Source organism: Canis lupus, chromosome 10, assembly GCF_048164855.1.
Source record: "Canis lupus baileyi chromosome 10, mCanLup2.hap1, whole genome shotgun sequence".
In the NCBI taxonomy this organism is placed as follows: Eukaryota; Metazoa; Chordata; class Mammalia; order Carnivora; family Canidae; genus Canis; species Canis lupus.
In genome coordinates, this window is record NC_132847.1 from 9,325,421 (window position 1) to 9,339,860 (window position 14,440).

The 14,440-nt window shown below is 40.8% G+C and overlaps 1 protein-coding gene across 9 annotated transcripts in view; it reads left to right on the top strand.

Moving 5' to 3' along the window:
- Nucleotides 1–8,189: 8,189 nt before the first annotated feature.
- Nucleotides 8,190–14,440, top strand: part of DMXL1 (Dmx like 1) — a 127,800-nt gene continuing 121,549 nt past the window's right edge. For 8 of the 9 annotated variants that reach the window (XM_072840628.1, XM_072840629.1, XM_072840630.1 and 5 more), the window contains exon 1: nucleotides 8,316–8,615. In XM_072840628.1, the coding sequence (XP_072696729.1) occupies nucleotides 8,529–8,615 (87 nt within the window). In that variant the 5' untranslated portion in view covers nucleotides 8,316–8,528. Of the gene's footprint in view, nucleotides 8,293–8,315; nucleotides 8,616–14,440 lie in introns of those variants that run through there. The other variant, XM_072840635.1, reaches the window with a different exon arrangement.

Sequence of the window (14,440 nt, forward strand, 5' to 3'; positions counted from 1 at the left end):
CCAGTTGGGATCTATCCCTGAGTCAATTACTGTGGCCAGTGAACCTAAAGTGAGGCAGAACTCCGATGGGATTTTGTAGATTTCTGTAGTCTCCCTTAAAGGAGCTTTCTGATGCTTGCCAGTCCCATTGTCATGAGAACTATCAGTGCCATTCCCCCACTTTGGTGTAGTACCCTGGAGCCTAAGCATCAACCAGAGAGAGGCAGTCCAGATTGTGTTCATTTCTTGTTTCACCCATTCTCTCTGGTATCTATTTCTACTTCCTTAGGCAGAAAGGGGGGAAAATAAGGATATCCTCTCAGTCCCCTCCTTTCTAAATTTGGGATTATTTGAGGAGACTTATGATTTGTCTGTAACTTTCAAGGATTGCTTCTTGGAGATACAAGTAGAGCCACACTAATCCTGAGCAGAATCTTGGACTTGTGCAGTTGGCCATCACTTTTTCTCGTTTATCTCATGTGGTTGTTACTGACAAAATTTTGCTGTTTCTAAAAACCAAACAAAGTTGTTTTTTTATTTAATTAGATATTGGTGGATGCTGTGTGACCCAGCTTCACTCTCATTTTTATGCAGAAATAGCCTCATTTATGGGGATCCCTGGGTGGCTCAGTGGGTTAGTGCCTGCCTTCGGCCCAGGGCATGATCCTGGAATCCCGGGATCAAGTCCCACGTTGGGCCCCGTGCAGGGAGCCTGCTTCTTCCTCTGCCTGTGTCTCTGCCTCCCTTTCTCTCTGTGTGTGTACGTGTGTCTCTCGTGAATAAATAAACAAAATCTTTTAAAAATAAAAGAAAAGGAATAGCCTCATTTATATTGTATAATTAAAGGGGCCATTATGTGGTTCTTACCTAGACACAGATTGCTTCAAGGGCACTTTGCTATGTTGTCTGAGGCAGAAAAGAGGCTGGCAGTTTCTTTTGCTGGAAAATTTCATGTTCTATTTCATCAGTGATTCCATAACAATACATGACTGAGTGCAGGCATAGTTCCTGACAAGCTTTGTTTATACTCTAGTTGGGGAAAAAAAAAAACTATTCCCCCTCTGCACACACCTTCTGTTTTCTTTGCTTTCAGAATATTTTGCTATTTTGTAATTATTCCTTCCCATGCTTGAGAAACATTCCTAGTACTTCTGTTTATTAATTTACCTTCCCTATCTCTTCTTACCTTTTCAGCTAGGGAGAAGTGGTGGGCTCTGATGATTTCCAAATCCTATTCCCCATTCCTCTTTTTTGTAAGAATATTTTTTAGAGACGTTTTAGGTTCATAGCAAAACTGAGAGGAAGGCACAGGGATGTCCCAAATAGCACTGCCCCCACACACATATAGCGTCCCCATTATCAACACCCTCCACCAGAGTGATACATTTTTTATTTATTCATGAGAGACACACAGAGAGAGGCAGAGACATATGCAGAGGGATAAACAGACTCCCTGTGGGGAGCCCAATGTGGGACTCATTCCCAGGACCCCAGGATTATGACCTGAGCCAAAGGCAGATGCTCAACCACTAAGCCACCCAGGTGCCCCTCACAATGTCATAAAGTTGGAAGGATACAATGGGTAGCCTTTTTAGATTGGTTTCTTTCACTTAATAATATACATTTAAGATTCATCCATGACTTATCGTGGTTTAATAGCTCGCTTCTTTTTAGTACTGAATAATGTTCCATTGTCTGGATATACTGCAGTTTATTTACATATTTACCTACTGAAGGATATCTTGGTTGCTTCCATGTTTTGGCAATCACAAATAACATTGTCATAAATATCGTGCAGGATTTTGTGCGGAGATGAGTTTTCAATTCCTTTGGGTAAATACCAAGGAGCACAACTGCTGGAGCATATGCTAAGAGTATGTTTAGTTTGTAAAAACCACCAAACTATTTTACATTGTGACCGTACCAATTCACAGTCCCACCAGCAATGAATGATATTTCCTGTTGCTCCATATCCTCATTGGTGTTGTTAGTGTTTCAGATTTTAGCCATTCCAATAGATGCATAGTAATATCACGGGTTGTTGTTTTCTTATTATTGAGTTTTAATAGTTCTTTGTATATTTCATTTAAGAGTTCTTTATCAGATGTGTTTTTTGCACATATTTTCCCCCAGTCTATGATTTGTCTTTTCTTTCTCTTGGTATGTCTTTCACAGAGCAAAAGTTTTTATTTTAATGAAGTCCACCTTATCCACTGTTTCTTTCATGGATCACGCCCTTGGTGTTGTATGTACATAAGAAGTCAACATCAAACCCAAGGGCATCTGTTTTTTTTTTCCTATGTTATCTTCTAGGAATTTTATAGTTTTATGTTTCACACTTAGATCTGTGATCTATTTTTGAGTTAGTTTGTGAAGGGTTTAAGGTTTGTCTAGATTAATTTTCTGCAAGTGTTTGTTCAATTTTTCAGCATTTGTAGTACAGACTATCTTTGCTTCATTGTATTGCCTTTGCTTCTTTGTCAAAGATCAGCTGATTATATTTCTGTGGGTCTATTCCTGGGCTCTCTATTCTGTTCCATTGATTTGTTTGTCTATTCTTTCACCAATACCACATTGTCCTGATTGCTGTAGCTTCACAGCAAGTCTTAAAATTGGTTAGTGTCAGTACTTCTACTTTGTTCTTCTTCTTCAGTACTGTGTTCACTGGTTGTGTGTCTTTTTCCTCTTTATAAAATTTCAGAATCAATTTGCCAGTACCCACAAAATAAGTTGACAGGATCTTTTTTTTTTTTTTTTTTTTTTATTTATGATAGTCACACACACAGAGAGAGAGAGAGGCAGAGACACAGGCAGAGGGAGAAGCAGGCTCCATGCACCGGGAGCTCGACGTGGGATTCAATCCCGGGTCTCCAGGATCACGCCCTGGGCCAAAGGCAGGTGCCGAATCGCTGCGCCACCCAGGGATCCCAACTTGACAGGATCTTGATTGGGATAGACCCTTTTCTTCATTACCTTTCCAGAGTCCATTGACCTCAGGTTGCTTCTGGCTAAACAAAACTTCCTGCTGCTGTCTGCCATATGGCCTCTCCCTTCTACACTCTCCTCACTCCCTTTTTTTTTTCCCAAACAAAAGGTCTCACATATTTATTACTAAACCAAGCTACTAGTGCACAAGTATAAAATAAAAGGAAGAGGTGTTCTCCCAATAAAACATGTCCAGCTATCCAGATGGCAGTGATATTTTCAGTGATATAGTAAGATGTAATTGACCTTAAAAGGGCATAGATGAGCACCATCTCATGTATAATTCCTTAGAGACCCGAACTGGTGCTTCTCCAATGTCTCCTCTTGCAGTTGTAATTGGTTCTACTACCAATTTTCATCCAAATCCATTGATTTTGGGACAATTCCACTTTTGTCTCTTTGCCAGGAATTGCTTGATCCTCAAAATCTTGGGAGAAGACACAGCAGAGTCAACAACACACACCCCACAATGGCAGAGAAAGCAAATGAGAGCAAAATTACATCTCTTCTATTTCTGCCTAATGAAAACTCCAATAGGCAGGAGGAGAGTCACAGTCAGATTAAAGCCACAACTCATCTGTATGACTTACTTAATTCCAAGACTTTCCTAGAAGTATTTGCCTTTAACTAAGTGAATATCTACCTAATTGGTATACATTTTTCCTTGTGTGTGTCTTCCCTCTCCACTCTTAATTCTTCTGCTTGGGTTGGAAAGAACATGGAGGAAAAGCTGACTTCTGTCCCCAGTGCTCTTATCCCTACTGTAGAGGCCTTTGGAAACGCCCCCCGCCTCCCATCAACTCTCTTGTGTGTTGGATAGAAGGGGCCCTCCCAGCACAAAGTTGTGCTCCTCTCCTGCCCTCGTTAATTTATTCTAATTTATAAACTTTGCCCCACCTGATCTGAGAAAGGAGCACTGTGCCTCTTACCTGCAGCCTTCTGATGCAGTCAGTGAAGGGAGAGGGTTTGGGAGTGGCCCAGTTGGAGGGTGATCTTGCTGGTTTTGTCTCATGTTTTTGTGTTTGTGTTCTCTGGCATTTGCTGAGAGAGAAAAGAACTGTGATCAAAGCAGAAGGAGGTGGGAAAATGAATCCAAACCTCAGTATGCCGGCCCCACCCCACAACATTTCCCTTAGTGGTAGGAAAGTATCAGAAGGTTTTTGGCTGGAGATGTTTATTTTATTTTTCAACAAAGTACGGTCTTTATAGTTTGGGAGTGGGTCAAGGTAAAGAGGTCACACCTTTTCCTCTATCTTTAAGAAGGGGAAAAGAAAAGTATTTGGGGAAGATGGTTCTTTCTCCTAGAAAACCACTGGAGATCCAACTTAAAGAAGTCATCTCATCTTTGTGTCTCACCTTGTCAGCAAGGAGGTAAGTAGTACTCTGCTGGTATTCACTTTGGGATTCAGGGGTCTTTGGAGAGCACTTAGAGGGGAACTTTGCAGCCCAAGAAATCTGAGTTCAAATCCTTGGGTGGTGATAATGATCCAAATCTAATATAACCTTGGGCAATATTTAGTCTCTTTTTTTAGTTTAGGTTTCTTCATTTGTAATATAGAATTTATTGAGATTTAAATGAAATAAAATACCCATGATAGTGTAGAGTGGGTGCTTAATAAATAGTAGCTTTTATAAATAACTGCCCTTGAAGGGCTTATGGGGGGAGAACTCTTAAGCTGAGCAAGTGAGTGTGAGCCAAGGAGCATTAAATGGCCATCTCCAAATTTTAGAGGTATTAGAATTAACTTTTTTATAGTAACAATATTGCAAATGATGGCTAGGGTCCTATTTCATTGCTCGACTATCTATTTAACCTGTAATATCCCTGAACGATTTTGCTATAGCAAGGTTGCTGTTGCTGTTGCCAGTACAGGCAGATTCCTGGGTCAGTTGGTGTCTTAGATGTACAGACACTCTCATTTTATTTTTATGAACCAGTAAGTTCCAAATGGTTGTGTGAAAGTCCAGCAACATAGTCCCCCTGATTCAGCCTTAGTTATAGGATGAGGGACTCTGTTTACCTCCAATCTCATCTATTGAGTATTGGCTGAAACTCTTATTGGTGGCTCCCATGGCACAAGGACTGGAGAGATAGGAATTTATATTAATGAGTTTAGGATGAGGGTGGCAGGGAAGAGGGTACTGACAAGGATTTCAGGAAATCAGAAAGTGAAGAACAGGCACGAATACTTCTCAATCTGGGTGGGCTTCCTATAAATATATATGTTCCTTTTTTTCTCCCAGGATCTCCGAGGTTAGCCTGTTTGTTGTTTTTTACACTGTCACTACTTATTGAGTCTAATTAAATTCCCTCTTCCTCTTTGAGACTGGAACTTCTGCATTGTTCAATGGTTAACTGTATTCAGCTCTGCATTTGTAGTGTGAAAGCTCCCATAGATAATACCTAAATGATTATGCATGGCTGTATCCCAATTTAATTTTATTTATGGACATGTAAACTTTATATAATTTTCACATAGCATTAAGTAATATTCTTCTATTGATATTTTCAGCCATTTAAAAATGTAAAAAAAATTCTTAGCTCAGGGCTGTATAAAACCAGACACTTGACAGGAGTTGCAGGGGAAGAAAAAAAGATAAGTTACTAGCATTCAGTTGTTTCAATGAAACAGTTTATCTACTGTATATCAAAGAAAGGTTGTTTAATGGGCAATTTAATAAAGTAGAAGTATTTCTGATGAATAAGAAGCAAAAGAATACATTTGCTTTTCATTAGGTATTGTAGTGCCACGGTTTTAGATAGACTAGAATGTCCTCGGAACATCTGTGACAATTTCAAGCATCCCTGGAAAGTGTGATTTGGACTGAGGTTTGACACTATCTGGAAAACCTTAAAAAGAGTAAAAATACGTTGAAAGGCTAGGTTTATTTAGTAATAATGATAATAATAATAATAATAATGGCTAATATCTACTGAATTCTATGTGCCAAACACTGTTCTCATTTTTTAAATAAAATTATTTGAGAAAGTGTGATGAGCATGAGAGTGTGATCATAAGCAGGGGAGAAGGGTATAGGGAGAAGTGGACTCTCTGCTGAGCAGGGAGCATGATGAGGGACTCGAATACAGGACCCTGGGATCATGACCTGAGCCAAAGGCAGACACTTAACCAAATTAGCCACCCAGGCACCCAACACTGTTCTCATTAATCCTCATGATAATTATATAAAGAAAATCTACTACTATTTCTTGTTTATAGATAAGTAAAGCACAGAGATTAAATAATCTAAGAGGGTGGTAAGGCTAGGATTCAAATTCAGGTAGTCTCACTTAAGGTTGAAGGAATTTAATAAAAACTAATAGATGTAGTGAGTTGCAGAAATGAAAATGGCAAACAAAATGTTGTTGATAGGTTAAACTTGCTGATTTTACAGATGAGGAGAGTTAGTCAAATCTTTCCAAGGTCGTATATAGCTAATGTGAGATCAGGAGTAGATTTCAGATTTCCTAACTACTAGGTCACTCAGTTTCTTTTATTCTGTTGTACTGCATGCCCTTGAAAACCAAAAACTGATCAGGATAGAATGAGTAAACATGTTGGGCCACATACAATTTTTGTGGGACACAGAAAAACTTCATTTAGAATCTAAAATATAAAACTGACTTAAAGCCACTTGGAATCAGATTTCAATTAATAATTAAAATAGAAATTAAGTTGTATGTTAGATCTCAATAAAATGTTTTTTTTAAAAGACAAATTAAGTTTTAAGTCTTATTGTTTTAAAGAGATTGGGACAAATAATAGAATCCATTTACATCTTTCAAATTAAAAAAGAGGGGATGGCTCTTAAACTTTTTTTGTTTTTTAAGATTTTATTTATTTATTTATTCATGAGAGACACAGAGGAGTTAGAGGCACAGGCAGAGGGAGAAGCAGGCTCCATGCAGGAGCCTGATGCGGACTGGATCCCAGGACCCCAGGATCACGACCTGAGCCAAAGGGAGACGCTCAACCACTGAGCCACCCAGGTGCCCTTAAGCTTGTTTTTAAAGTAAGTTTCTATTGCAAAATAAAGGTACATCGCAAACATTTTTGGCAAAGCATAAAGAGATAAAACTAATACCCTCCCATCCAAGTATTAGTATGAAAGTTTTTTTTTTAATGCCACAACAAAAGTATATAAAAATCAATTTAGCAATTTTTAACAAACTACTCTTTTTAGGTGGAGAATTCCTATTTACATTCATCGATTTATCATGTACTCAACACCTGCTCTGGAACAGGCGCCGCGCTAGACACTCAAGATACAGAGACGGAACGGACAGTCAGAGGCTTAAATATATGCAAGTAAATGTATAAATAGACTTTGATCAATAATAACACAAAACTTGTGTCTGAATATACTGAAGGTATCTAGCTGTCGCAACTGTTAGAGTAATCATTTTGGATTCCTTAGTTTTTGTTTTTGCGAAACAAACTCTCAACCTAGGGCTGGTGCAGTAGTGGTACGAGCACTACTTCAAAACCTATGTTAAGGAAAACTTAGCCGAAAACGCTTCACTTTAACAGTTGTCGAGTATTAACGTCTTCCAAAATCACCCTGCTCAGCGCGTTGGAAATGCGCGGAAAGCTGGGGAAACCATGACGCGGGGACGGAGGACGCAAGAAGGGTCACTTCTATTTGGAGTCCCCGAAGGGCCGCCTCGGGGAGCGGTGCTTGTCGGGACTTGTAGTCCAACCAGAACGGAGGACACCGCAACCGCATTTATAATGCACTTCTTCCTTTCAGGCAGGCTTTCCGACCCGACGGATTAAGCCCTAACCTAAAGCATAAGCGGAGTATCCCCACCTCGTTCTAGGCTCGCTGCGTTTTCTTCTAAGCTCCTTTCTGCTCAGCACTCAAACCGACGGACTCACTCACCAGCCTCGAAGGGATTGGCCCGTCCTCCACTGGTGGGCGGGGCCGAGGCGGACTGGCGCTCGGGATTGGCCAGCATCTGACTAGACGAGGCGTTGGCTTCTCACACTTGCGGATCCGTAAACTGTGGTAAAGAAGTGAGTCCCTTCCCGCAGTACCCCTCTCCGCCGCGCGAAGTCTCGCGGTACTTCGGCCGAGGGGACCTAGCGACGCGTAGTGAGCGGCAAAGGCCAGTGGGGGTGGCGGGCACCGGAGCCGGGAAGGGACAGGTCAGACGAGGAAGGCGGGCGCGCGTGCTGCCTGCGCCACTGAGGCTGGGACTGGGCCGGCCGCCCCGAGCCCAGAGGAAGCGTGCGGACGGCGCGGCCCTGCCCGGGGGAGTCGGCCTGGGGCGTCGGCCCTTGAGTCGACCCGGAGCTTCACCTGGGCCCGCGCGGGCTGTGACAGGTGCGCGACTGGCGCCGCGCGGCGCCCTCTCCGCGGCCCGCCCCCTCCGGGCCTCGGCCGCCGGGGCTCGGGATGAGCTGCGGGCCCCAGCAGAGCGGCTCCGGCTCCAGGCGCCTGTCGCGGCCGCCGTCGCCGCCCAAGAGCGGCCGCCGCCCCTGAGGGAAGGAGGGAGGGACGCGGCAGCCGACCGGGGCATGAGCCGGACGCGGCGTCCGTTGCTGGACTAAGGCGCGGACATGAACCTGCACCAGGTCCTGACCGGGGCCGTGAACCCCGGGGACCACTGCTTCTCCGTGGGCAGCGTCGGCGACCAGCGCTTCACGGTGAGTGGGGGGCGGGGGCGGGGGCGGGGGCGGGGGGCTCCCGCGAAGCCCGTGGCCGGTCCGCGCCCGGAGTCAGCCGGGGTCGGCCTCGAATCGCGGCGCCCAGGCCACGAGCGCCCGCCCGCTCGCCCCCCTGGGGTCCCCGGGCCCCGGCGCTTGAGAGCCAAAGGAGGTGGAGACATGTCCGGCATCGAGGCACTGAGTCGGACCTTAGAAGGTTTTGTAGGGTTTTTAAAGTTTCTGGTCTGATGTCCGTGGACTCGGGTGGTTTTTACCAAAATAAAATTGTACAGAAATTGTTGTTGTGATGTGTATGGGGGCTTTTCCTTACCCTGTTCTGTAGGCTTAATTGGCCACATTTAGAAGTAGTTGCGATTGCTTTAATTTCTTGGTACTAATTTAAGATTAAGTATCTTTGTAATTCAAAAAAAGTGGGTGTCTTAAAACAATTCCTAATTGCGCTGAGTAAACAATGTTTTCATTTGCTTCGTAGTCACCGAGGAATAACTTTGAAAAGAAAAAGAAATATGTTTTTCACAAGTAATTCACTGCTGTCATCCTTTGAATTCCGTATGTAACAGTTTAGGAATCCTGGGAAACTTTTTTATTTTAGATTGCGCACATTAATTACTAAGACTTGCATTACAGCTTTTCAATAAAACTCTTTTGGTAATGTTATAGGAATTTCGTATCTGAGTTGTGCTTCTAGATCTGTGACAACCAAATACTTTGCTCCCAAAGTCTGTGCTTCGACTCTGGACAGATTCGTACACACCTTAGCTTGCATTTGACACCAGCAATTTTGAGATTCTTTTTTTTTTTTTTTAAGGTTTTATTTATTTAATCGAGAGAGAGAGAGAGAGAGACAGAGGCAGAGGCAGAGACACAGGCAGAGGGAGAAGCAGGCTCCACGCAGGGAGCCCGACGCCTGACGTGTGGGACTCGATCCCGGGTCTCCAGGATCACGCCCTGGGCTGTAGGCGGCGCTAAAGCGCTGAGCCACCAGGGCTGCCCAATTTTGAGATTCTGATGCTAAATGTTAATGAAGCCTGAATATTCAGGGGAAGCGTGAACTCTGAGGGTCTCTGTGAGTTACTATAAACTCCCTGTAGCTGGACATTGCTTTCTGCTTTTATTACTAAGAGAAAAAATAAACAGCATCCTAAGGAGGTTTTCCTAGTGGGAGATTACTGGATGGCGACATCTCCTATAGTTACATGAAAGCTATCTCCAGTGCAAATTCTTTAATTTATTAAAAAATTTTTTTTAAAAAATTTATTTGATGTAAAGAAAGCATGGTGCACAAGCACGGGGAGCGACAGGGAGAGGGAGAAGCAGGTTCCCCGCTGAGCAAGGAGCCTGACTTGGGGCTGGATCCCAGGATCCTGGAATCATGACCTGAGCCAAAGGCAGATGGTTAACCATCTAAGCACCCAGGAGCCTTAAAAAAAAAAAAAATTATTGGGGATCCCTGGCTGGGTGCCTCAGCGGTTTAGCGCTTGCCTTTGGCCCAGGGCTTGATCCTGGAGTCCCGGGATCGAGTCCTGCGTCGTGCTCCCGGCATGGAGCCTGCTTCTCCCTCTGCCTGTGTCTCTGCCTCTCTCTCTCTCTGTCTATCATGAATAAATAAATAAATCTTAAAAAAAAAAAAAAGATTTTATTTATTTACTTGACGCAGAGAGCAGGGCACAAGGAGGCGGTGGGGAGTGGGAGAAGCAGGTTACCCCCGGCTGAGCAGGGAGTCTGACCTGGGACTCTGTTGCCCTGGGATCAATACCTGCCTGAGCTGAAGGCAGATGCTTAACTGGCTGAGCAACCCAGGTGCCTCTCCATTGTAAATTCTAACAACTTTTTCTAAGAAGGCCTTTGGAATCTATGCCATAATGTGAACTTCAAAGCACAATATACTGGCCTACTTATCACCTAGATGACCCCTCTGAGTGTATATAAAATCTTGGTGAATGCCTCTGTGTTATTTTAAAGAAGAGGTGAGTTAATGTGCCAGAAACTGTATATGGTTATTCTACACTGTCATGTAGCTTCCTCTGTGGTCTTATTTTAAAATCTATTGCCCTAGACTAGACCTTTTTTTTTTTTTTAAGGTTTATTTATCTATCTTAGAGTGTGTGTGTAGGTCTTATTTTAAAATCTATTGCCCTAGACTAGACCCCCCCCTTTTTTTTAAGGTTTATTTATCTATCTTAGAGTGTGTGTGTGGTCTTATTTTAAAATCTATTGCCCTAGACTAGACCCTTTTTTTTTTTTTAAGGTTTATTTATCTATCTTAGAGTGTGTGTGTACGCAAGCAAATGTGGCCAGCATGTAGGGGGCAGAGGTAGAGAGAGTGAAAGACTTAAGCAGACTCCACCCTGAGCCCAGCAGGGAGCTCGATCTCAGGACCCTCATATTACCACCAGAGTCAAAACCGAGAGTGGAATACTTAAGTGAGCCACCCAGGTGCCTTTCCATAGACCAGACTTTAATCATCTCCTACCAAGCCTACTATAGATTTCTCCCAGATCTCAGGAAGGATTCTAGTAAATTATATAAAAATAATGTGATTTTTTTTTGTTTCGTATAAAGAGGTACAAGTTCTCTGTAATTTGGGTGGTAGTTTAAGGATTAATGATCGACTTCTTCCTTTATACCTAGTCTATCCTTGACTCTAACATTATGTTGCTAGTTCTGTTACAAATTAAGTTTCTTGCCTTCAGTTTCATCCATTTCCATCTTAATTTTCTCTCTTGAAATTGCCTGTATTTGTTGTTTACACAATGTATTTGTTGTTTACTCCTTGAATTCTGTTTTTAACCTCTTCTGATTTTGACTTCTTTGGTAGAAAGATAGCAAACATTAATGGTAGATGATATCCTTTATGTAGACTAAAAAAATCTCTAATTTTCAGTTTTACTTGAGGGAGGAACAGGAGATCTTGGAGGCCCCCTTGAAGAATGATTTTATTCTTTTGTGAAGACATCCTGTGTTTGTAATTCCTCCCTTTGCATGTTTGCTGATAATTTACCTGTTCTTGTTTTGAAAGATTACCAGAAATGAGATCCTGTTTTTCAAAGGAAGTCTGACAGGTTTTAAACAGAAATGAAATTGAATGCCAGCTCTCATGGATTCTAGATTTTATTTAATTTAATTAATTTATTTATTTTGGATTCTAGATTTTAAAATATATACTTACTAATACAATTTGTCTAAGTATTAGTAATACTTTTACTCCTTAAACTGGCACAGAATATTTTGACTTCCTTCTTAGTAAGGGAACTTGTAGTAGGCAGTGACTATGTCTCTTATGCTGTCAAGGCACTTTATTTGTACTTTCGTTATATCATTAACCAGTATTGCCTGTGTCTCCCAAGACTTCATTATGACCATCTACAACAGTGATTAAGGTACTCCATTAGTTGAGTTATTACTTGTATTTGATTTCTAGCCTAGTCCCTTATAGTTAGTTATACATCTATGAGCAAGTTCTTTTAAATTCCTTTTTTTCTCATCTGTGAGATTGGGCCAAAGTGGTATCTATTCATAGGGTTGTTACATAAAAAAGTTCTAGGTTCTAATTTCATTATATATGTGAAACTCTCAAAAATGTTAATTATTATTATAATTAAAGTTTTACTTATTCTAATGCTTGGCATTTAAATACTGGTTGAATTGATGAATAGTAGTTACAGAAGCCTTATTGCAATATAATTAAAAGTCATTGTGTTTTAAAATAGTTTTAATAATTTATATTTGAGTCCAAATAAAATACTTCTATTAAAGTTCCTTTAAGCTTTTTTCAGTCACATATTATGCATTTTACCCTCGATATCAGGTGAGCAATGGTTTTCCTGTACATTAAATAAAAATTCTTTATTTTTTCTTTCTTTACCTGAATGCTTCCCTCAGTCTTTTTTACTTGTTTATTTCCTGCTAAGAGTCAGGATATGTAAGCATACTGGTTCTGATCTGTTGACAACTTTTGTTTTTAGAACAGAAAATATTTTGTTTATAAAAGAGGCACAGATAATTTGAATCTAGATTTTCTAGTATTCCTGTGGATACTGATGACATATGTGCTTTAATATACAACAGATTTTTTTCATTTCATACTTTATAGTTAGTGTTGAGACTCTGTTTCAAATGAAATGAAAGAGGAAATTTACAAGAGACAGGCTGTGTTAATATTTAGGACTCTGTCTCTAGTTTGGAATTTAAACATCTCTGCTATAGGAGAGAAAGCAAAGATGTTAGAGCTCCAGATTCCCGTTTGTGTTAGGCAACCCAGTGTTCACAGCCAAGGGGACCCATATTAGAAGTCGAAAGACAGCAGCTATCTGGGTGTTGGTAGAGAAATGGAGGGTGCATTAGCATTCTTCCTTCTCTTACTGTCATGGTAAACATCCTTTTTGTTTTGTTTTGTTTACTCTAGGGAAACCTTTGTAGGTGGGTGGATAGAAAGTTTTTTTTTGTTGTCTGTTCTTTTGGAGGGGATTTAATGGGTCTTTGTAAGTGGAGAGAACACAGGAGGAAAAAGTTTGATACTATTTACATCTGGAAAAATATTTTTGAGGTACTCATACCCCATCACAACTATTATATCAGATTTCTTTTTAAAAACTGGCCTATTTTAAAATATTAGGGTTTAAATAGTATTGAAGTATCTTTAAGGTTATTGAAGTAATACTACATTTCAACATTCTATGTTTAAAAAAGAGAAAAGTGCTAATTACAACACTTTAAAATTCAAGTCATTTAATCAGGAAATATACCAGGAAAAAATTCCTTGGAATATTTACCTGGTATGGTTGGTTAGAACCGAACAGCAAGAAATCCAAGTGTTTCACAGAAATCACAATATTTCCAAATTCAAGTACCAACTGTTATAACCTTGGATAATTTTTGAAATTTAGAATATTTGAGAAGGTTTTCTGCCACAACTTAAAGTTAAAAATCATGATTATATGCTTGATAGCACATATATGAGCTCAGTTCTTCCTGTGCATCTTGTTTAGTCTCAAAATTAGTAAACCTAATATTATATGTGCCTAGTAAGAGAATTTTCATTTGCTAATTTAATTTTCATTGATTAGTAATAGGTTGTTCTGATTACAGATCTTTTGACAGAACTAACTAATGTATCAATTGTAATATATACATGTTAATTTTGAAGACCAAATAGCATGGTAGTTTATTTAATAAATCACTGCTGTCCTTATTCTTTTGATAATGTTACACAATGTAGTCAGGACACCTTGAAGTGAGATTTTAAGAATAATTTAGAAAAATCTGTCAAGGGATCCCTGGGTGGCGCAGCGGTTTGGCGCCTGCCTTTGGCCCAGGGCGCGATCCTGGAGACCCGGGATCGAATCCCACGTCGGGCTCCCGGTGCATGGAGCCTGCTTCTCTCTCTGCCTCTCTCTCTGTGACTATCATAAATTAATAAAAAATTAAAAAAAAAAAAAAGAAAAATCTGTCAAACTAGTTTTATATTTGGGTTTAGAAATGCTATGTATCAGGGGCACCTGGTAGCTCAGTGGTTGAGCGTCTTCCTTTGGCTTGGGTCATGATCCTGGGATCCAGGGATCGAGTCCTGCGTTAGGCTCCCCACAGGGAGCTTACTTTTCCTTCTGCCTGTGTCTCTTATAAATAAATAAATAAAATCTTAAAAAAAATACTATGTATCATATTACTTAGATTTTTCTTTAAACCGGGATGATGGATTATTTTAAAAAATTCAGTGGTACATAGCTCACTTTAAAGCTGTTTTCCCTGTTTTTGGGAGAGAGAAGGCTTGGTGTACTTCCATGCTTATTATGTCATCATATTGT